This window comes from Eucalyptus grandis, chromosome 8, assembly GCF_016545825.1.
Source record: "Eucalyptus grandis isolate ANBG69807.140 chromosome 8, ASM1654582v1, whole genome shotgun sequence".
NCBI classification, from domain to species: domain Eukaryota; kingdom Viridiplantae; phylum Streptophyta; class Magnoliopsida; order Myrtales; family Myrtaceae; genus Eucalyptus; species Eucalyptus grandis.
The window spans coordinates 72,491,533-72,515,357 of NC_052619.1; the positions used below are offsets into that span (position 1 = coordinate 72,491,533).

General features: G+C 40.6%; 1 protein-coding gene across 3 annotated transcripts; it reads right to left on the bottom strand.

The window, feature by feature from the left end:
* Positions 1-8,407: 8,407 nt before the first annotated feature.
* Positions 8,408-23,558, bottom strand: LOC104428909 (disease resistance protein RUN1-like). 3 transcript variants are annotated; one of them, XR_005545772.1, is made up of 6 exons: positions 23,433-23,558; positions 18,199-19,288; positions 17,735-18,031; positions 16,007-17,554; positions 9,306-9,750; positions 8,408-8,844 (listed from the first exon to the last, which is right to left on the bottom strand). XR_005545772.1 is itself a non-coding variant. In XM_039300588.1 (6 exons), the coding sequence occupies exons 2-6, from the start codon at positions 19,198-19,200 to the stop codon at positions 8,712-8,714; spliced, it is 3,429 nt and encodes a 1,142-aa protein (XP_039156522.1). In that variant the 5' UTR covers positions 19,201-19,288; positions 23,433-23,558; the 3' UTR covers positions 8,408-8,711. The 3 variants fall into 3 exon arrangements, 2 of the variants coding, with proteins under 2 accessions (XP_039156522.1, XP_039156523.1); XM_039300588.1 differs by having other exon boundaries at positions 9,306-9,754; XM_039300589.1 differs by lacking the exons at positions 8,408-8,844; positions 9,306-9,750 and adding exons at positions 12,965-13,462; positions 13,930-14,033.
* Between the last annotated feature and the right edge of the window lie 267 nt (positions 23,559-23,825).

The window sequence follows — 23,825 nt, forward strand, 5'->3', positions numbered from 1 at the left end:
ATTTCAATATTTCCGCTTAGTAAGGGTCCGTGATTGAAGAATATGTAAAATTTGGTTCACTTATGAAATAGATTTCTTTTTTCCTACTTTTATAGACTTTGTTCGAATGGTACCTCCACTTGGTAAAGCTTGCCGGCTATAAGGTACGAGTTCTTTCGTTTTCTTATCTTCTTGGCCAGAAAGCTATATGATACTTGTTCAAATAATAATAGTTGACTGCATGAAAACTAATTATTTGGGGAGGATACGAATTCTCTTATTCAATAATTAAATTCAAATTCCCTCATCAATCGAGATTAGTGGGTGAAAATGGATCGTGACATGTCTTGACTTTAAAGATAGTACATTTGGTCAATTTATATTGTTTAAATAGAGATGATCAATTTTTTAAAATGAAAATAAGAATGAAGAGTATCGTAACATATTTACCGGAAAACCCCATGTTTTATTTGTAGCTCGGCACAATCTGGTGGGGTAGACCAACCACTTTAAAGCAATTCCCCGCAAATCTCAAAAGTCATATTCCCACCCTTTTAATGGGATTGGAAGGCTAAATTTAGTCTGATGTACAAAAATTAATTTACAATATCATATGACCACAATTCTCAAAAATTAAAAGATGGGTCTTTCATCCTGTTTCCAAGCTTTCTCACAATTTCACTTAAGAAATGTATATTGACAAATATCTATATGTACACATGAGTTTTAATAGCTTTTGAAAAAAACACATATAGCTATGATAGCTAGACATGTGCCGACATGAGACATGTGTTCTATTTATATATGTCGATCTGTTACATATTAAAGTTATTGGGCACACCTGAGTCATGTGAGCCATTGACTTTAGTAGCCTTACAAGGGACCCATATTATAAAAGAGATCACACATAAATGAGGTGAATGTAAAAGTTGCTCCATTACATATCAACTATCAAGAAAACATTTTAAAAAAAAAAATCCAACGGAAAGTTGGATCTTGAAGTTTTCAATGAGAGATTTCCCTATAAACCCGTGCCTACATCTCTACTATTAATATAACAAATCCAACGGTTATTTAACCTCATCAAAGCAATTCATCAAAAACCTTTAGATAGACTATGATAATCCATGAAATATCCAACGGAGTCTCTTAATAGTCAAAGCCTAGTTGAAATTAAAGCTGTCGAGCACTGATCGACACACGGCGACGCCGTTTTCCGCCAGTTTCGCCCCCGTGCCGCGAACCACCCTACTATCCGAATACTTGAGGATCTCCGTTCCTGCTCGGCACACCACCACCGGCTGTGATCCTCGGCTACATCATCTTTGAAAACCTCTTTTATCGAGCTGACCGTCGATCGCTGACGCCATCAATCGGCTTCAAAGGCGTGCAAGACGTGCTCTGCTTTACTCTTCTGTGCGACCGGGAGTTTCGTAGCGACGGATTCGCACTTGGGATCCATTCGTTCACTTTGATTCCGATAGGCAGTGATAACCTAAGTCTCTAGACTTGAGTTGGTGACGGATTATAGCTTCGTCGTCGTCCATTGACATGGTAATTTCATTCTCTTCTTTTCTGCTTCTGTTTTGGAGAGTTGTTGTGCCGAGCTATGTTCATGATACTCATGGGAAAATCACCGAAAAAACTGAGTTGTTACTGTAAGAATATGAAGAAAAATAAAAGGAGATTGAAGAACACGAGAGTGGAGAGAAGTTTTTGTATATTCTGTATTCTTCAATGATGTATTAATGAACATCCTTTGTAAATATAGTACAAGAGATTGTATGAACAAGGAAATAAAATATCCCACGAATCAATCTATCCTAGATTTAATTCTAATTGATCTGTACAAATTGGATCAGAATCAATTAAATATTCTGTCTAGCCGCATATCTTCCAACACTCCCCCTCAAGCTGGTGGCTTGTATATGTCTAAGACACCTAGCTTGTTCAGAAGATATGCATGTTGTTTTTGACAAAGAGGCTTGGTGAAAATGTCTGCTGGCTGTTCAGTTGTTCCAATTCCTCTTGCTTCAATGACTCCTTCTAAGATCTTGTCTCGTGTAAAGTGGCAATCAACCTCTATATGCTTGGTTCTCTCATGCACAATAGGGTTTGTTGCAAGTTTAAGAGCTGCATCGTTGTCGCAGAACAGCTTTGTTGCTCCTTGTACTTGTATTCCAAGGTCCTTAAGAAGACCTCGAATCCATACTATCTGACAAGTAGCTTTGGCCATAGCTCGATACTCTGCTTCAGCTGAAGATAGAGAAACTGTAGGCTGCTTTTTGGTCTTCCAGGAGAGTAAGGAATCTCCTAGCTTGATGCAATATCCAGTAAGGGATCTTCGACTCATGGGACAAGTTGCATAGTCTGCATCACAATATGCTGTTATCTCCATGTTACATCTTCTGGACATTAATATCCCAAGACCTGGACATCCTTTTAAGTATTTCACAACTTTATATGCAGCATTCAGGTGTGATTGCTTTGGACTGTGCATGAATTGACTAAAGAGTCTGGACTGCATAAGAGATGTCAGGTCTAGTCATTGTCAGATATATAAGTTTTCCGACAAGCCTTTGATAGCCCGATGGATCTTCCAAAATGAAGTCATCTTCTTGAGAAATTCCCTTATCATAATCTGCTGTGGTCAATTTCGTGTTCTGTTCGATGGGAATAACAGCTGGCTTGCAACCCGATAAACCTGTTTCGAGATAATCTCCAATATGAACTTTCGCTGACTTAGTGAAATCCCTTGTTCAGAACGGGCAATTTCAATGCCAAGAAAGTACTTAGGTGCTCCTAAGTCTTTAATATGAAAAATTGCATGCAGATATTTCTTAAAATCCCTTATGGCTCCTTCATCATTTCCCATAATAAGAATATCATCAACATATATCATCAGATAAATGGATGACATACCTTTAGTCCGTGTGAATAAGGCATAATCATGTCGGGACTGTTGGAACCCTGCTGTTGTAAGGGCGCTTGTAAATTTTGCATACCACTGCCTGGAAGCTTGTTTTAATCCATAAAGGGATTTTCGGAGACGACATACTTTCTTCTCCCCCTGTCTCCGTAATCCCTGAGGAACCTCCATATAGATCTCTTCATCCAAATCTCCGTGGAGAAAGGCATTATGGACGTCCATCTGGTGGAGAGACCAGTCACGAATAGCTGCAACTGTCAAAAAAGATCGTACGGTGACGTCTTTGGCGACAGGTGAGAATGTCTCGTGATAGTCGAATCCCTCCCGTTGAGTGAAGCCTTTGGCCACTAAGCGTGCCTTGAATCTTTCAACGGAGCCATCAGCTTGATATTTTATTTTGTACACCCATTTGCAGCCAATGGGTTTACAATTTTGTGGCAATGTGACAAGATCCCAGGTCTTATTATCAATCAAGGCCTGCAATTCTGCTTCCATGGCCTTCTGCCATCTTGGATCAGCAGATGCTTCATTGTAACTAGCAGGTTCCTTATCTTCAGATAATTTACTTATACAACACCTATGTTCTGATGATAAATTATTGAATGAAACATAGGACGAAACTGGATATTTGATACCTGGAGATTCGAAAGTAGCACAGACATAGTCTTTAGTCCAGGTGGGAGGTCGTGTAGCTCTACCAGAACGTCGTGGAGGATCTACTCTCGGAAGTGGAGAAGTTGGTTCCCCAGCTGGCGTAGGAAGGATCTCTTCAATTTTTTTTATTAACAGAAGAATCTGTGGGTGGATTCCTTGATATATCTGTAGGAGCCTGATTCCCATCAGAAGTTGGTCCTGCTTCAGAGGGATTCATCTGAACATAATGATCATGAGTAGGCACTGCCACTGGTATATAATTAAGATCCTGATGTGTTGTATCTTCCATCACAAGCCGATGAGGAATACTCAAGGCATCGGATTCTTCATGAGAGAGAGTTTTTTCATTGAAAGGAAAAACATTTTCATGAAATAAAACATCTCTACTTACAAAGAATTCCTTAGTAGATAGCTCGAGGACTCTGTATCCCTTTTGTATATTAGGATACCCCATGAAAATATAGCGACGTGCACGAGGATCCAATTTGTCGCGAGATCCCACTATAGCTGCATAACAGAGACATCCAAAGACTTTGAGATGTGTTTGATCTGGTGCCTTGCCAAACAGTACTTCAAAAGGCGTTTTCCCACGTAGGACCCGAGTGGGCATTCGATTGATGAGATAGGCCGCTGTAAGAATGCATTCTCCCCAATATTCATCTGGAATTGTTGCTTGAAATTTAAGAGCTCTAGCCACTTCCAGAAGATGCCTGTGTTTACGCTCAACCACCCCATTCTGTTGTGGAGTGTATATACAAGAACTTTCATGTTGAATCCCATGAGATGAAAATAGTGAAATGCAATCATGGCTGAAGAACTCCTTTCCATTATCAGTTCGAATCTTCTTAATAGACTTTCCAAATTGATTTTTCGAAAAGATAAGAAATTTCTTCAAATTCGAATAAGCTTGACCCTTAGATTGCATTAGGAATATCCATGTTGCACGAGAACAATCATCTACTATAGTGAGAAAATAACGAGACCCATCGTGATTGATTGTATGGTAGGGGCCCCATATATCAACATGAATCAATGATAATATTTCATTTTCACGAGTACTTCCTAAAGGAAATGGAAGGCGTGACTGTTTGGCAAGTGGGCATACGGGACATTGTGCATAAGGAAAAAAAGTACTATGACCCATCCTTAAATGCATAATGAAATTCTTTTCATTGGTAGTCAAATTACACAATGAATTCTTATTGAAGGAAGCACTAGAAAAATTGAAATTACTTGGAAAGTGGGTCCAAGAATAAAGGCCTTCAGAAAGTTTACCCAAGCCCATCAGTCTGCCAGTCGAAGGGGCCTGAAAGAAGCATGTGTCAATGTCGAAGAATACCCGGCATGAATTGTCCTTGCATACCCGTGAGACAGAAATAAGATTAAACTGAAATTCTGGGACATAAAGGACATTCTCAAGTGTAATTTGAGCGTTAAGCTTTACTGTTCCTGTCACATTCACGTGTGTGATGCTCCCATTTGGTAATTGCACGGAAACAAGAAGAATTAATTTCCCATTTACACTGGTAAATAATTCTTTATCACAAACAATGTGATCGCTTGCACCTGAGTCAATGATCCATGCCTTTCTTGAAATTGAATTAATGAGGCAATGTGAGATACCTGAGAAGCTTCCTCCCTTGTTGGAGGTGTCCAACTTCTGCAAAGCATGCATCAGTTGTTGATATTGACCATAGGAGATAGGTTGGTCAGCATTTTTGCCGGTGAGCCCAGTCACTTGATAGGCAGATGATATTTTCTTCTCCTTCTCGCCAGGCTTTCCATGTAATTTCCAACAGCTGTCAATCATGTGGTTAGGACGTTTGCAATAATCGCAAAACATTTTACCCTTTGCTTTAAAATTTTGCCGAAAATTTTTTGATGACGTGGCAAGAATCTGGCCGTCCACTCCTTTAATCGTGGAATCGTATCCACCGTCGGATTCATCCGCGCTTTCAAGCAAAAGGGAACCGTCCGATCCGCGAGGACGATCTAGACCGTCCGATCCACGTACACAATCCGATCCGTCCGATCCGCGCAACAAATCTCGGCCGTTGATGCTGTCCCTTTTAAAGGACCGCGCGACTTCTCCTCCTGCAAACCCTAATCCGCCTCTTTTCTCTCGATTTAGGGTTTTCGGTGGTCCCTCTCGTCGTTCGCCGCAGGCTGCAAGAGCAATGCTCTCCCCGTTTCTTGCATACTCCGTGAGACGTTGGTTCTCCTCCTGCACAGCCAACTGATAGATTCGTCCGATCGGGGGGACAGGGTCCATGGCCAGAATCTGTGAGCGAAAGGTGATGTAATTTTTGTTCAAAATTAGCAAAAATCGTGTTGCCTTCTCCCTCTCTTTGATGGAACGATACTGTTTTAATGTTGATTCTGGGCCCTCGAGCTTTTCTTCCACGGCTTCTAGTTCGTTCCATAAAGACGATAGCTTGTTGAAACAAGCCGTGACCGTCATGTTTCCCTGTTTTAAATTGCTCAATTCCTGCATGAGCGAAAAGATTTTTGCACGGTCGAGTTTGCCGTACATTTCTTTGACATTTTCCCACATCCGTTGAGCGTCTTCTGTGGGTGGAAGTCCTACCGCGACTTCTGGGGAGATGCAATTGCCGATCCAGGTTCGGACGAGTTGATTGCACTTCCTCCAGTGTCGCGCCAGGCGATCGTCTGAGGGAACAGGGATGGTTCCATCGAGGAATCCATCCTTGTCCTTAGTAACCAGCGCGCGCCGGAAATCCTGCGACCACTTGGAGTAGTTTTCGTGCCCGGTAAGTTGCTGGCTGATCAATTTCAGTTCAGGTCCGTCGGCGGTGGAGACGAACAGAGGGTCGCCGGATTCTGGCCGTCCGGTGAAGATTGTCCCTGGAAACGGCAAAAATCCGAGTGAGAAACCCAGGTAGGGATTCGCTCCCATGCCCGGATTCGAACCGGTTCCATAACCCGCATTGGTCGGGTATGGATTTCCTCCATTGCCCAAACCACTTGATCCATCGGGTTGCCCCGCATTTGCTCCACCCGACCCGTCGGTCATGCTTGCCCCGCTTACGGTTGGTGGGCTGCCGTCGGGTTGGCCAGAGGCCCATGTCCCTTGAAAAATTGGCGATGATGCATTCTGGTTAGGCCCAAATAGCCACGAATTTGGCTGCATCTGAATTAGTGGCCACTGGTAAGGATGGCCCACTAATGGTTGGCCCGGAATGGGCTGAACCGAGTAGGGTTGCCCTGCACTGACTCGAGCCAAAGATTTCGATTTTCTTGAGTTTGAACAGGTTGTTCGAGAGATCTGGCGACATCAACAGAGGAGACATTGTCCCGGCTTTCCATGATTTGTGTGGGATCTTCATGCTGCGGATGTCCACCAGAGGCTGAAGGCGGAATGTTGGCCATGAAGCGAAGACTCGACAGAAGTGATGAAGAGAAGAAAACGGAAGCAATAGAATCTTTTACCGCTCTGATACCATGTAAGAATATGAAGAAAAATAAAAGGAGATTGAAGAACACGAGAGTGGAGAGAAGTTTTTGTATATTCTGTATTCTTCAATGATGTATTAATGAACATCCTTTGTAAATATAGTACAAGAGATTGAATGAACAAGGAAATAAAATATCCCACGAATCAATCTATCCTAGATTTAATTCTAATTGATCTGTACAAATTGGATCAGAATCAATTAAATATTCTGTCTAGCCGCATATCTTCCAACAGTTACTTGATGATTCGCAATGTCATTTTTGTTCTAATGCTGATTTTAGAGCGAGAAACAGCTTCAATTTCATACTAGACTCGATCTTTGCAATGCCTACAATGTGTTTGAGGAAATGCATTCGAAACATTCTTGTGAAATAGGCTTTGATATCTGTCGACCAGAGCGTATATTGATGATTTATATATGTTGATGTTAATTTTGTAGCCAGTAGGTGTAATTTTTCTTTCAATATGATCATGGTTACGGAACATGAATCCCAGTTCCTTCGTTTCCATGTTTTTCTGCATTATGGTTCTCCCCGATGAGAAATGACTGGAGGTGGATAATGCAAGTTCGGATGTCTGGCGATGCTTGTCATCAAGTGCCTAGCAAGATTAGTATCCCTTATTTCTGCCTTGTGTGTACGCGCGTGAGAGATTGTGGCCGATGACCGACGGTGACGCTCTAGTGACCACGGGAGGTTGACAGCGGTAGTCGACAATGGCGGACCCATGTCCCCAATCTTAAATATTTGATTGTTTAGAAAGTGAAATATTCTCTCTTTATCTCACTTGACTCCCAATCTGCCCTAGCAAGCTAGCGGCGGCTCATTGGATTAATCAAATTTAAAATGTAAACACCAATGTAACACGAAGTAAGGCTTTTTGAGAACCCGAGCCGTTTAAGGATACCAGCTCGACAAGACCTCTAAATTCACTCCCCAACACCACATCTGGAGGGTCACAATTAAAAGTTGCCATCTTTAATTGGTCCTTTGAGAGGCGATCACATCAACTCCGAGAGTTTTGTGTATGATAATGAAGACGTAAATTCCTTTCCTAACGAGATGTTCTTGCTTTTGTTTAAATACTTCGAAGATGAGCAAGAATGGTGGAAGTGAAATTACATTTCATGAAATCCCTAATTAATCAGGCCTGCCTCCACGAACAATTCTGGGAAGAATTCTGGGAATAACCCGTTTACCTGAAAGGCCGAGGTCGAAGGATTTGGTTTGGGAAAAGAACATCCGTCTTGTTCTTATGACTATTCAAGGTCAAGGACTGGTAAACCAATGAATCTCGAAAATATCAGCTAAGACATATTCATGAAGCATGTTCCTAAGCGTCACCTCTCGACAAAGTGAGATGCATACACCTGAATCAGAAGAGAATAACCAATAAAATCCAAACAAATTCGCGTGCCATAAATAGGGCACTTACACACCATTTTCGTTTTATGGAGAGAAAAGAAAGGAGTGAATAACATCTAAACAATCGAAAAGGAAAAGAACAAAAGCTGTTGAAAAATGAAAGAGACGAGAAATTGAGGTGGCTTCGCCGATCAACTCTCGAGACCGAACGGATATCGGCACTAGTACACTTTCAACTACTAGTCATAGTCTTCACGCCCCATGTTTCGATAGGAAAAAAGAAGCCAAGTACATCATTTTATTCCATCTCTTACCTCCTATTCGGCTTCTTCATCATCAATCTCATCCTCTTTCTCGTGGTTGCCATTGATTCGCCTTCGCCTCTAGCCTTCCTCCTCTTCATCGTTGTCCATGGAATGAACTTGTGGATGCCCGCAAGATGACTGCGCAGAAAGAGGTTTGAAAATATCATATTTAAGGTGGATTAAACATCTTAAGAAGAAAAGGTCAAAATCCCCAAATATAATATGACATTAATCCTTAGTTTGAACACCCAAACGCAAGCAACCAGCAAGAATCAACATAATCCCTTAGTTGCGTCTAAATTGACAAATAAAATAAAGTTTACGTGAATTTTTTTTATCTTTTTTTTCTCCTCAATCAATAGGTATTTAAATTTGAAGTAGGGCAAAGCAGAGGACCATGATGCGCAGCAAGCCCATCTTTAGACTGTAAACCGACAGTTTCAACATCAATTTCTTCAATCACAGTTTTTATTTGCAGCAAGCTCGCGATCTAGAGCAATAACTCTTGCTAGATTTACTTTCAGCATTTCAGAAAATTAGCACGAATTCTGAATAGAGAATAGATTTCAGCTGAGTTTTAGGTTGTTGTGGCCTCTTACCTCCTCCTCAGCTTCTTCATCATCCCTCTCTTCCTCTTCCTCATTCTCGTCCTTTTCCTATCCTCGTCGCCATCATTGTCGCCGTCCCCGTCGTCGTCGCCATCCTTGTTGACATCATTGTTCTCATCGCTATCGCTCACAAAATGAACTGGTGGAGTCCCGTGAGATGACTGCAAAACCTCATGCGAATTATTGCCCTCATCATCCTCGCCGTCATCGTCATCGTCATCATCCTGGTCCTCAGAACAAACCGGCGAAGACCCGCGAGACGAATGCACATTGCTGACCTCATCATCCTCACCGTCATCATTCTCATGGTCCTCACGCACTTCGTCGTTGTCATCGTCATCCTTGCCATCATCTTCATTGTCCTCGTCATCATCCTCGTCATCGTCATCCTGCCTACCGTCATCCTTGTTGTCATCGTTATCCTCCTCACCATCATCTGGCTGAGAAGAGGGAGGTTCGAAAATATCATATTTAAGGTGGATTAAACATCTCAAAGAAGAAAACAGATTCCCCAAATTTCAAACGACAATAATCCTTAGTTTGAACACCCAAATGCAAGCACCTACCGAGAATCAACGTAATGGGTTTTCCTCACCCTTAATCAACCTAAGAATGCTTTCTAAAGCATCAATCGAACATAAATCTATTAGAATCAAGCAGCATTCACAAATTCACAAATTCGCATATCTTCATTTCCTCAAAATTGGAACGGAGCAACTGCTAGGCTTTGATTTACTTCTTCACAACTTTCCCAAGACTTGACGTATAAGTTAAGAAAATAAGGAAATCTGGTTGGGGAATTTGGGAGAAGCAGAGGAGGTGTCACATATAGAGATGCGAAGAGATAGGAAAATTGGAATGTTGAGAATGACTCAAAGGAGTTACACGAGAGAAGTTCGAAGCACCACAATATGTAACTGTGCATCGCACGTTTAACACTTCATTTACGTTGTGACTGTGCATCAGGATGGAGGTGGAGCATATATATCGTATTTCACAAGCTAGTACTGTTGATTGTTAGAGGTTTATGCCATATGTACGTGTAGTACTAGATTTGATCTTTTACATGCTGTTGGTAATTTATATGGTCAATTTGTGCACACATGGAATGGGTCCTTCAGTCTTCGTTAGGATTATAGGGAAAGCAGTTCACGTAGCCTGGTAGTAAGTTGGTAAGTGGACCCATGTCAAGTAGGCAACCTAGAGAGTGATGGATCTATAAGCTATCATGTTGTTGTTCTTGTGGTTGTGATACGAGTTGGAAGGTTTTGTTACGAGACGAGTAATTTCATCAATGATCGAGGCCAAAAATAGGGATGGCGAAAGAAGGAGGAGAGGTAGTGTGGCCAAAACTAAACGACATGACATGTGACATGACGATGACATGGCGATGATGTGGCATAGGTGATGACATGGCATGTACGATGAATTATGTGGCATACAACATGACATGATGACATGGCAAGATGGTGCAACTTAAGCTGTCCAAGGAAGGCATTGGAAGAGCGTGGCAATGTAAAGTGACAAAAGCGTAGCAATGTAAAGTGACGAATCACGACCATGACTAGGCTGCAAACTTGAGCCGATGTCGAGGTTTGTCGAAAAATGTCAGCTTGGATTCAAGTGAAGGGATGCAAATATTTCTCTCAATATGATCATGGTTACGGAACACGAATCTCAGTTCCTTCTTCTACCGTATTTTTCTGCGTGAGGTGATATATTCCGGTGGTTGTTGATGGTGCCGCCGATGAGAAATGACTGGAGGCGATAATGCAAGTTCGGATGTCTAGCGATGCTTGTCATCAAGTCCCTAGTGTGTACGCGCGTGAGAGATTGTGGCCGATGATTGACGGTGGTCGCTCTAGCGACTGCGGGAGGTTGACGGCGGTAGTTGACAATGGCGGACCAGTGACGGATGGACATGACTAACGGCGGTGGATAAATGGTTCTCGGCTTAAAGATCGAAAGTGTTGACCATCGGTAAACCTCGAATGTTCTGGAGTTAATGTTCATTTTAGGTGTTCCTTTTCAGTCTGCAATAAGAGTAACAAAGGAAAGAGATGGAGAAAAAAATGAGGAAATGGGTTTTCCCATGGGAGATACTCGTTGCTGTTAGAAGGGAAAATGGGCTTGCTGCAATCAGTTTCAACCAAATGGGCTTCGATGAGTTTCCTATTCGAAGTGGGTTTGTTTTAAATAAGCCCACTCGTGTCCGTGGCCCAACCTATGTGTCCAGGTTTAGTCCATGTTCGGATTGGGCCCAAGGGCCCAGCCTGAGTCCCTGCTTTTCAGAATATAAAAATTGAAAAGTAATAAAATACTAAATAAAAAAAATTAGAGAATATTCGAAAAATAAAAAATTTGAAAACGGTACGAAACAAAGACCTTGATCAGGTTGCTTAAGTTTTAGCACAAGACTTAGCTTAGTTTCATTTAATTAGTGTGTGTATATAGTTTAGGAATTTTAGTGATTACTTTTGATCTAGTAATAGGTTTAAATAGATTTATCTTTTAGACAAGGAATTAGACTCATTTTGAATTTACCTCATGGGATTGCTATGTGGGGGCTTAATAACAAGAGCATGTGCATTCTTTACTTAACACTTTATCGGCTTACTTCCTTATACTCTACTTTTATTGTAAAATATGATTGTTTACTTACCCTTGATTGCGTGCTTATACATGGGCATCATTCAATGGTATAGGGCAATGATATATTATAAATATAGGATATTAGGTAAACAAATCAATTAAGTTAGTGTACCAAAAGGGCACTAATTAGGCAATTAGTATAATCATGTCTCATGTCCCGATCTTAAATATTTGATTGTGTGGGAAGTGAAATAGTCTCCCTTGTCTCACTCGACTCCTAGTCTACCCTAGCAAGTTAGTAGCGGCTCATTGGATTAGTCGAATTTAAAATGTAAACATCAATGTCACGCAAAGCAAGGGCTTCTAAGAACTCGAGCCATTTGGGGATGCCGACTTGACATGACCTCTAAATCCGCTCCCAACACCACATCGGGAAGGTCACAATTGGTAAAAATTGCCATCTTTAATTGGTCCTTTGAGAGGTCTTCACATCAACTTTTGAGAGTTTTGTATATGAGAATGAAACTGAATTCCTTTCCTAATGAGATGTTCTTGCTTTTGTTTAAATACTTCGAAGATGAGCAAGAATGGTGGAAGTGAAATTAAATTTCATAACCATTAGAGTTTGCCCTAGTGGCCACCCTTCTAGTATGGAATGAGGAGGTGGGGGATTCAAATCTCCACCTTCTCGAGGGGATTGAGGGTGGGGATGGTTTAGTTTCAAGTGTGGATTTCGAGGAAGTAGAGCAAAAGTTTGAAAGTGAGAATTAGAGTATGACTTAAGTAGGACCGACCAAAAAAAAAATTATATTTCATGAAATCCCTAATTATTCAAGCCTACCTCCATGAACAATTCTGGAAAGAATTCTGGGAATCACCCGTTTAGCTTAAAGGCCAAGGTTGAAGGATTTGGTTTGGGAAAAGAACATTCGTCTTGTTTTGATGACTATTCGAGGTCAAGGAGTGGTAAACCAATGAGTCTTGAACAATATCAGCTAAGACATCTTCATGAAGCATGTTCCTACGAGGCACCTCTCGACATAGTGAGATGCATACACTGAATCAGAAGAGATTAACCAATAAAATCCAAACAAATTCGCGTGCCATAAATAGGGCACTTACACACCATTGTCGTTTTATGGAGAGAAAATGAAGGAGTGAATAATGTCCAAACAATCGAAAAGGAAAAGAACAAAAGCTACTGAGGAATGAAAGAGACAAGAAACTGAGGTGGTTTCGCCGATCAACTCTCGAGATCGAACGGATATGGGCATTAACACACTTTCAACTACTAGTCAGTCTTCACGCCCCAAGTTTCGATAGGAAAAAATAAGCCAAGGACATCATTCTATTCCATCTCTTACCTCCTATTCGGCTTCTTCATCATCGATCTCGTCCTCTTTCTCGTTGTTGCCATCGATTCGCCTTCGCCTCTAGCCTTCCTCCTTCTCTTCGGCATTGTCCATTTAATGAACTTGTAAATGCCCGCAAGATGACTGCAGAACCTCCTACGCATTGTCGTGCTAGTCGCCATCATCATCCTCACCATCATCTTGCTGAGAAGAGAGAGGCTTGAAAATATCATATTTAAAGTGGATTAAACATCTTACGAAGAAAAGGTCAAAATCCCCAAATATCATATGACATTAATCCCCTAGTTTGAACACCCAAAAGCAAGCAACCAGCAAGAATCAACATAATCCCTTAGTTGCGTTCAAATTGACAAATAAAATATTTTTTACGTGAATTTTTTTTATCTTATTTTTCTTCTCAATCAATAGGTACTTAAATTTGAAGAAAGTAGGGCAAAGCAGAGGACCATGATGCGCAGAAAGCCCTTCTTTAGATTGTAAACCGACAGTTTCAAAATCAATTTCTTCAATCACAGTTTTTATTTGCAGCAAGCTCACGATCTAGAGCAATAACTCTTTGCTAGATTTATTTTCAGCATTTCAGAAAATTAGCACGAATTCTGAATAGAGAATAGATTTCAGCTGAGTTTTAGGTTGTTGTGGCCTCTTACCTCCTCTTCAGCTTCTTCATCTTCCCTCTCTTCTTCTTCCTCATTCTCATCCTTATCCTATCCTCATCGCCATCGCCGTCACCATTCCCGTCATCGTCGCCATCCTTGTTGACATCAAAGAAGAAAACAGATTCCCCAAATATCAAACGACAATAATCCTTAGTTTGAAGCACCTACCAAGAAACAACGTAACGAGTTTTCTTCACCCTTAATTAACCTATGAATGCTTTCTAAAGCATCAATCGAACATAAATCTATTAGAATCAAGCAGCATTTACAAATTCGCATATCTTCATTTCCTCGAAATTGGAACGGAGCAACTGCTGGGCTTTGATTTACTTCTTCACAACTTTCCCAAGACTTGACATATAAGTTAAGAAAATAAGGAAATCTGGTTGGGGAATTTGGGAGAAGCGGAGGAGGTGTCGCATATAGAAATGCAAAGAGATAGGAAAATTGGAATGTTGAGAATGACTCAGAGGAGTTACACGAGAGAAGTTCGAAGCACCACAATATGTAACTGTGCATCGCACGTTTAAGACATCATTTACGTTGTCATTGTGCATCAACATGGAGGTGGAGCATATATATCGTATTTCACAAGCTAGTACTGTTGATTGTTAGAGGTATATGCCATATGTACGTATAGTACTAGATTTGATCTTTCACATGCTGTTGGTAATTTATATGGTCAATTTGTGTACACATGGAATGGGTCCTTCAGTATTCGTTAGGATAATAGGGAAAGCAGTTCACGTAGCCTGGTAGTAAGTTGGTAAGTGGACCCAAGTCAAGTAGGCAACCTAGAGAGTGATGGATCTATTAGCTGTCATGTTGTTGCTCTAGTGGTTGTGATACGAGTTGGAAGGTTTTGTTACGAGACGGGTAATTTCATCAATGATCGAGGCCAAAAATAGGGATGGCAAAAGAAGGAGAGGTAGTGTGGCCAAAACTAAATGACATGACATGTGACATGACGATGACATGGCGATGACGTGGCATAGGTGATGACATGGCATGTACGATGAATGATGTGGCATACAACATGACATGATGACATGGCAAGATGATGCAACTTAAGCTGTCCAAGGAAGGCATTGGAAGAGCATGGCAATGTAAAGTGACAAAAGCTTAGCAATGTAAAGTGACGAATCACGACCATGACTAGGCTGCAAACTTGAGCCGATGTCGAGATTTGTCGAAAATGTCAGCTTGGATTCAAGTGAAGGGATGCAAATAGGCATCTACATGTGTATGGGCGTTCAGAGGGTCGCGACGCTTGCAAAGGCACTAGTGAGTCAAGCCACATTGGGTCAAGCCTAATTGCCAGGAGCCTAAACCAGCTAGCATGGCTCAACCAAGCGCACAATGGAGCTGAGGACATGCATAGGATGCGTTGTACCCCTATTTTCAAATCTTTTTGGTATTATTACACATTATATCTTCTTGAAATTGGTATTATTACATATTGCATTTTTAGTTTGGAAAAAGAAGCATTAGAAGTTGAGCGAAACACTGGATCACGATTGGGTGGAATCAGAGCTTGGAATCAAGAGATTATTTTTTATGTTAGAATCTGCTAGTTTGTAGCGTATCATTGCTACTGTTCCTATGGATTTAGATCACTCTTTGAACTGGACTATGTAAATTGGGGTGTGTTGAATCTATTTCTTCTTTAATTTTCTGATATCTCGTGATTTTGTTAGATTGCATGATCCTATTGCATTATATTGATTTTATCAGGTGGAAAAGAATTCATGAAGTTTCATCATCAATTTTTGGGCTAAAAAATAGGTTCCATGTCATTTGAGTAATTGTGATAAGCACGGAATGAACTAAAAGCATAAATAGGAAGGAGAGTATTCTATCGGTCAGACGGTTAATGATGTAAGAACCTTGACCTCGCTTTCAAAGTTGACACGAGTATAGCAAATAAAATTCCTAGTAAAATGGAAATTTTTAATGAGAAATTTTTCATGGTTGCACATTTTAGAATCATGTTATTGTCTAGAGCAGAAATAAAAAGCGAATAAAGCAGAAGAAACAATGATGATCCATGAATAAACAGAAGGTGTACCTGTTCCAATAGAGGATCCCCTATTTCGGGGAAAGTTGTTTCGATAGTAGAGTCCGCCGCTTGTGTTTGTGCCTTCAAAATCATCTGTCTATAACACTCCCAAGTGATGAATGATCCCCCGTCGCCAGAGCTGGGTAGCTGCCCCAAATCATGTATCTGTATCTTGCACTCCTTTGGTATTTTTGAGCTTGATGACTCGAAAATCCTTTCCACTGATCTGCAGTCACTAATCCCCAAATACTCCAAACGCTCTAACTTGTCGATGCCCTCAACAACCTGCAGCGTCGGGCACGACCTAATGCTTAAATGGTTCAAATTCTTCAAGTTTGACAAACCTCCTAACCTTTTTAATGAACTGCAATCGGAAACAGAAAAAAATTCCAATGCTTCCAACGTTGAAACAAATTGAATCTCTTGTGGCCCTAGGAAAGATGACAGCTCGAGTTCTCGAAGCATCTTTAGGGAGCTTGAGACAAGGGACACTCTCCTCCAACCATCAGTCAACTCGGGAGCTTGTAGCTCATTGCATCCTAGCTCCTCCTCCGATAGACAAACCAACCTCTCTAAAGATTCATTATCCGAATTATCTAAACTCTCCATCGATTTTAAGACACCGTGAAATTGAAGTTCGACTAGCTTGGGGCAATCGAACACCTCAACATCTCTGAGTTTATTCAAACTTGATGTAATGGATATTCTTGCGACGTGTTCACAGCTTATGATCACCAACTTTTCCAAATTAGGAAGCCCATCGAGTTCCACTTGTTTCACTTGAGTCACTCCGAGTTCTAGAACTCTCAAGCTTGATGGAAGTTGTTTCAGCTTCTGCAGGTCTAGTCTATTGAGACGAAGTTCTTCCAGCAGGGAAAGGGAACCCCACTCTATGGATGTTGCGGGGACATTTAAAAGGCACAATTCCAACTTTCTCAGTTTGGATAGCCTCCCAATCCATGACAAGTCGCAAGATTTAGTTATATTTGAATAACCATCCGATAGGAGCAGTTCAACTAGATTAGTAAGGTTTGAGACGTCAGGGATACTCTGCAACGATCTAGATGAAAACCTCAGAGTGGCCAAACTTTTTGGGAGCTCCGGCAACTCTTGAATCTTATTGTAGTCATCTAGGTCCAGTTTCGTAGATGGGTCAAATGTTTTATCATCTAGGTCCAGTTCCATCAATGAGTCTAATTTTGAAACTGAGTCAGGGAGTCCCCTCAAGCTCTGACAACACCTAAAAGAGAGGTGCTGAAGATTCTTTAGTTTGCCAACTGAGTCAGGGAGTCCCCTCAAGCTTTGACAATTAAAAAAAGAGAGGTGCTGAAGATTCTTTAGTCCGCCAATTTGTTCAGGCAATTTTTCAAGTGCATTACAATGCCAAAATTCTAAGTAAGTCAGCAACCTCAGTTTCCCAATAGAGCAACTAATTTTCTTCAAAGAATAACAGTAAAGAAAACTCAACTTCTCCAAAACTAAGTGTTTGGAAAAGATTGGTGTCTCCTGTGTCAAACGACATGAATTAATGCTGAGAACCTTCAACTTCGTTGCCTCCTACAAAAGACGATGAAACATTAAGACAGAGAATTAGATGTCTATACAAGAAATAAATATGGATTTAGGCTCCTGACTTGTATCGTTTTTCATTTGATACTCTCACTAAATGAGAAAATTAGACTGTAAATTCATTCAATATAGAATAAGAAAATTAGACTGAGGGGGATTCTACCATACCTTGATTAGGCTCTTGATCGCATCTTTTGTCCACTCATAGCCATAAGTATCCAACAGAACTACGTCTTCCAGATGCAAATTGGTTGGCATAAACGGTGGATCATCGATGCCATAAGTGAAATGGGACAAATCAAACCATTTCAACTTGGAAAGACAGCTCGCGAAGTCGCCTTGCAAGCGTACGCCATTCAACCAAAGAAACTGTAGATGCGGGAACCGCTTAATTTCCTTCGCAGTGACAGTTATACAAGGGCGACATTGCGGGTGAAAACAGAGTGCATGAACGTTTTGCTTTTTCTGCCAATGACATTGAGGAGCAGGAGCAGGAATATGTCAATATCCCACAATTTTATATTATCGAGAGAAGAAAAATGAAATAGAAGAATATCTCCCAACTCAGAAACGTGAATCCTCAATTAAGAACAGGGTAAGCAATTTTCTATTCAAATAGGGTCATACTTTACCTCTATCGAACTTAATTCGCGAATGATGTCGGCTGTATCCCACAACCTAGTACCCTCTTCTTTAGCAATTGCTCTTCCAAGATCTCTAAACTGATCATGCATCCAAAATTCATTATCATTTAAAACCTTTATCATACACCTCCTAGTAAGTACATCAATAGCATGCTCTGAGCGAAGCCCACAATTGTCCCACATAAAGATTTGTTCAGTCTTATTCTGCCAACCGATAAAAAAGCATGCAATGTCGAGAAATATCTGTTTTTGATCTTTTTCTAAGGCATCATAGCTTATCTTCAATTGTTCCAAGACATCCTTATCGAGTGTTGTCTTTAGCTTCTGCAGCATCTCTTCCCATATTTTTTTCTTTTTCTGACCATAAAGCGATGCACCTATTGCTTGAAGAGCTAAAGGTAGGCCTCCTGCCGTATGGACAATGTCTTTTGAAAGAGCGTCATAACCTTCTAGAGGAGAGTCGACATCAAAGGCATGCTTACTAAAAAGTTGAAGTGCGTGTTCATCACTCAACCGCTCCAATTCATAAGGCCTGAATTTATACTCAAGTCCCCTAATATTCAAAACCCCACTATCCCTAGTGGTAACAAGTATCCTAGTACCAGGACACAAAGAAATCCTTCCAATTAGTTTTTGAATTTGGTTGCCGTCATCAACGTCATCCAAAACAACCAGTACCTTCTTGTTGCAAATTGTTCCTTCAATCGCTTTGATCCCATCATCATCATAACGAATGTTGTGAGCCACTGTAGAATTAGAGATATCGGACAATAATTGTTCTTGCAGCTTGACTAAGCCCTTGGTTTTTGCTGTTTCCCTTATGTCACGAAGAAAGCTACAGCTTTTCCCAAAGTGAGGACACAGTTGGTTGTAGATTATTTGGGCAAGTGTGGTTTTACCCATGCCACCCATCCCGTAAATTCCAATAAGCCGCACACCACCAGCATCGATGTCTAATAAATTGTTTATTGCCGATATTCGATTCTCCATTCCAACTAAATCTTCGGTCACTTTTATTTGTCTTGTCCGGAGCCTATTCACAACCTCATCAACAACCTTCTTGCTTAGATGCCCGTCCCTGCCACAAAGTTGAACAGCTTCAATTGTGAAAAGGTAACAAATTCGTTTCCTTGCATGTTGACCAACCATATACTAAGTCAACTAATTCCAATCTAATTATCTTAAACATTGTTCTCATGGAAACGTTAAAAATATGGACGAATAACGTAATCATAATATATTATTGTTATGTTACGAGATAAAAAATTCTTGCGCAAAATCAATTCAGAAGACAGAAAAGGAGTATATAAATAAGTGTTTCCTATTCAAACTTACAACAAGCCTTTTTCACTTCTCTTTTGTAGATCAATTTCATAAACTAATCAAAAACGCAGATATTACTCAGTTAAGTGATGGAGCCAGGAATCTAATGTTGATACTTTATCATTGTATCAAAGAAAGAACCACCCCGTAGAAACCAATATAAGAAAAAATTGTAAGAAAAAAGTGTTTTTATTTTTTACCGAAATAATAATACTAAACCGCATTTAATTTTGCGAGATCATTTTCTTTTAATGTTCATCGGTTTCAAGGACATTAAGAATTTATCACCACATTATTATTTTACTTAAAACAATAAAAATTAATTTCCATCAAAATGTCATGAAATACGTGCGCGCGTTCCCCATGATCGCTTAAGAATTTTACTTTGATTTACTTTTGATGGTCGCTCTACCTAGTAATCATACGGGTTATCACATGTCTATATATAGATATTAAAATTTATCTTTATGATTATGAGGCAATTTTTTTTTTCTGAGATAGGTCAGCTGCAACAACAATTTATCCAATGAAAAAGGACACAAATCGAACCGGGACTAGAATAAGATGGACTAAAGACTCGATAAAAATTCAACGTTAACCCCAAAACTTCAGGAAGGTGATGAATCACTAACATGAATTTCCATTACAAGTTTAAGTTGAAGGAATCGAGGAAGAAATGTTTGATCTTTAAATCAAGTAGAAGAATCAAAATATAAATGCGTGATGAGTTTGTTGGAGTCAACACCTAATATAATAATGAAAGTCCCATTATGCATGAAGTCTGGACGTGGGCAGCAAGTGTTCCCATGAAGGAATGAATGGGCACATATTAAAATAATAGTATAATTGTTACTGGAGCCTTCAAGGAGCAAGAAGCAAAGTTTAACTTTGCTAGTACTTGCACGTGAAGAGATACGCAGCCCACGTTTTTTACTGCCAAGAAGAAAAGTTCAACTTTAACTCTTGCAAGTTTGAAGTCCATGTGGTGAAGATGCTTATAAATATAGGGTTACGTTAGTTTATTTAGAGTGGGGAGAGAGACAGTGAGAGAGTGAGATTTTAGAGAGTTATAAGCTTAGCAAAGCTTGTGTGTGTCTTATGTGTGTACTCCATTAAGCCTTTACAAGGCATATGTATAATATAATCTCTCGTTGTGTGTTTACACTCTCTCCCTCCAAATCTTTTTGATTCCAACAATTGGTATCAGAGCTAGTCGGCCAGGGACCGTGTCAGAGCTAGCGGTTAGGGATCGTGAATCCAGAGCAGGCCAAGGATTGGAGTGCCAGAGCCTAGGAGGTCAGGAACCGGAGTATCAAAACCAGTGGCTGGAGACCGAGAACCTAGAACAATCGATCAAGGATCGTGAACTCAAAGCTAGCAATGGCTTCCATCAACTCTGTTCAACTGCTACTCCCAAAGTTGAACGGAAAGAATTACAACAAGCGGTCCGTCCGGATGAAGGTTCTTTTCAAATCCCAAGATTTGTGGAACTCAGTGGAGAACGGCTACATCGAAGTGGCCGATGCCGAAGCATTCAATGCTTTAAGAAAGACGGAGAAAGATTTATTGGTGGAAACTCGGAAGAAAGATCAGAAAGCATTATTTACGATCTTTCAAGCCGTGGAGGAGATGATATTTGAGAAAATATCGAGTGCGGAGACAGCGAAAGAAGCATGGGATATATTGCAAAAATCCTACAAAGGCGATGATCGTGTCAAGCGGGTGCGGCTCCAAACACTTCGAGGAGATTTTGAGTCTTTACGCATGAATGACTCTGAATCTATCTCGGCTTACTTTGATCGTGTACAAACCATCGTTAACCAACTGAGGGTTAATGGTGAAGAGCTCCAAGATGTACGAGTCGTAGAAAAAATCTTGAGGTCTTTGACTGAAAGATTTGACTACGTGGTTGCGGCGATCGAAGAAGGCCAAGATATATCAACCATGACGTTGGAGCGGTTGATGGGTTCATTATGTTCGCATGAGCAAAGAATGAATCAAAAGTCCATCGGTTCGTATCCCGAGCAAGTATTGCAGAGTCGGGTTGTTCAATCAAATCAAGGAGATTATCAAGGTGGACAAGGTCATGGAGGTACCCGAGATAGGGGTGAAAATTCAAATTTCACCAGAAGATATAGAACACGTGAGAAGTCAAAAGTCAGGTGTTTCAAGTGCAATAAATTCGGACATTACAAATCCGAATGTCAAGCAAAGGTGATAGAACATGCACATATCGTCAATAATGACGAAGATGTGGTGCTAGCATGTACCGTGGATGATGTGCGTACTCTCTCTAGAAATAAAAGAGGTTTCGAGAGCCAATGGAGAAATGATGTCGGCATTAGGAATGGCAAACGGTGGAAAAGTCATAGCGATTGGCAAAGGCGACCAATAGCGAGGAGCACTCAACCAGGGAGAGCATACCAAGACTGTGACAAAGACAACAAAAGGCATAGCAAGCGGTGCTACATTTGTGGCAAAGTAGGCCACTTTGCTAGAGTCTGTTGGTTCAAGCAGGTAAAAGGAGAAGCTACCACTTTTACCAAGAAGAAGAACCATAGTAAAGAAGAATGGAGTCTCCAAGCGATTGTTGCAGCAAAGGAGCAAGAAGATCCTGTAGCCACCGGTATCATCAACGCAGATGATGTGATAGCCATTGAGACATTCCCAAAGAAGAGCAAGCCATGGGCAAGCTCGAAGAAGCAAGAAGCAGCTTCATCAAGCGGTCGTGAGAAGGAACTGCAAGAGATGCGGGAGATGTTGAAAGAGAAGGATGAAATGCTGAAGCAAAAGGACAAGGAGCTCAAGCTCAAAGAAAGGGAGCAGGAGAAGCTCCGGTACGAGCTCAAGAAATTGCAAAGGCTCAAGAAATGTTGCCCAGAGAAAAAGATTCCCAGGGGCAAAAACAAATGGAAGATTGTAGAAAAAAAAGCTCCATGAGAAGGAAAAAAGACTGATACGCAAAGTGAAATAGCATTGATGAAGTCCGAGCTTCGCAAAGCTCAGTTGAAGTCACAGTTGCGGAGGCAACTGAAGAAGATGAATATCAAATGCTATAGAAGAAGAGTATTAGGTGTTGAGGGAGAGTGTTGGAGTCAACACCTAATATAATAATGAAAGTCCCATTATGCATGAAGTCTGGACGTGGGCAGCAAGTGTTCCCATGAAGGAATGAATGGGCACATATTAAAATAATAGTATAATTGTTACTGGAGCCTTCAAGGAGCAAGAAGCAAAGTTTAACTTTGCTAGTACTTGCACGTGAAGAGATACGCAGCCCACGTTTTTACTGCCAAGAAGAAAAGTTCAACTTTAACTCTTGCAAGTTTGAAGTCCATGTGGTGAAGATGCTTATAAATATAGGGTTACGTTAGTTTATTTAGAGTGGGGAGAGAGACAGTGAGAGAGTGAGATTTTAGAGAGTTATAAGCTTAGCAAAGCTTGTGTGTGTCTTATGTGTGTACTCCATTAAGCCTTTACAAGGCATATGTATAATATAATCTCTCGTTGTGTGTTTACACTCTCTCCCTCCAAATCTTTTTGATTCCAACAGAGTTACGGCAATATGAGATTGAAAAAGAACTTTACAAATATAATTGCGTTCAGCTCAATGATAAAGTTCTCTGGCATACATTAGAAATCTTAATACATGTACGGATCAAGTTGGCATAGAAAAGATGAAACAAAGCCAATCTTTTATACAATGAAAATTAGGTCAAAAACAAAGTCATAATAATTCTGTTAGATCAGAAAAAATTTGGATATCTCATGATATTTAAAATTTAAAAAAAAATTTTAAAATTTTGGGAAACTGGAGTTGGAATATGATTAATGAATTTTTATTAGATCTACCTTTCAATCGTAAAAAATGATTTTCCCATTCATAAATAAGTGGTTACCCTGTATAATTCTTCAAGTCCAACCCGCTGATGCCACCAACTGTTTTGAGCGCTCGCCGCCATGTATTCGCATCCTCGGAGCTGAAATTTTTTTCTTATCCTTCATCATTTGCTCCAAATTCCGAATGTCATTTTCGTACGATGGGGTTCGCAACTTCACGTCATCTGGTTTCACATCATAAAAGATGGGCAATATCACCTTCTTAGTCTCGTCTTCCCTAGGATTAGAGATGTTCTCCACCATCTTCGCAAGCTCGCAGAGGCACCAATAACTCGATGCGTAGTTTGGAGAGAAGATGGGTATGTAGAGCCTCGAGTCATTGATCGCCCGCAAAAGTTCGCCATCAATTCTTTCACCCGGTCGAATCTCTTCGTAATCGATGAAAACATGAA

What these genes read in the sequence shown, in the direction of transcription:
- LOC104428909 (XM_039300588.1), bottom strand. Translation starts at nt 19,200, where the DNA reads ATGGAGAATCGAATATCGGCAATAAACAATTTATTAGACATCGATGCT. An exon ending in GCGAATTAAGTTCGATAGAG is followed by an intron (nt 18,032 to 18,198) that starts GTAAAGTATGAC and finishes TGTCATTGGCAG; the next exon opens with AAAAAGCAAAACGTTCATGC. An exon ending in GGGATCCTCTATTGGAACAG is followed by an intron (nt 9,755 to 16,006) that starts GTACACCTTCTG and finishes CCCTCTTCTCAG; the next exon opens with CCAGATGATGGTGAGGAGGA.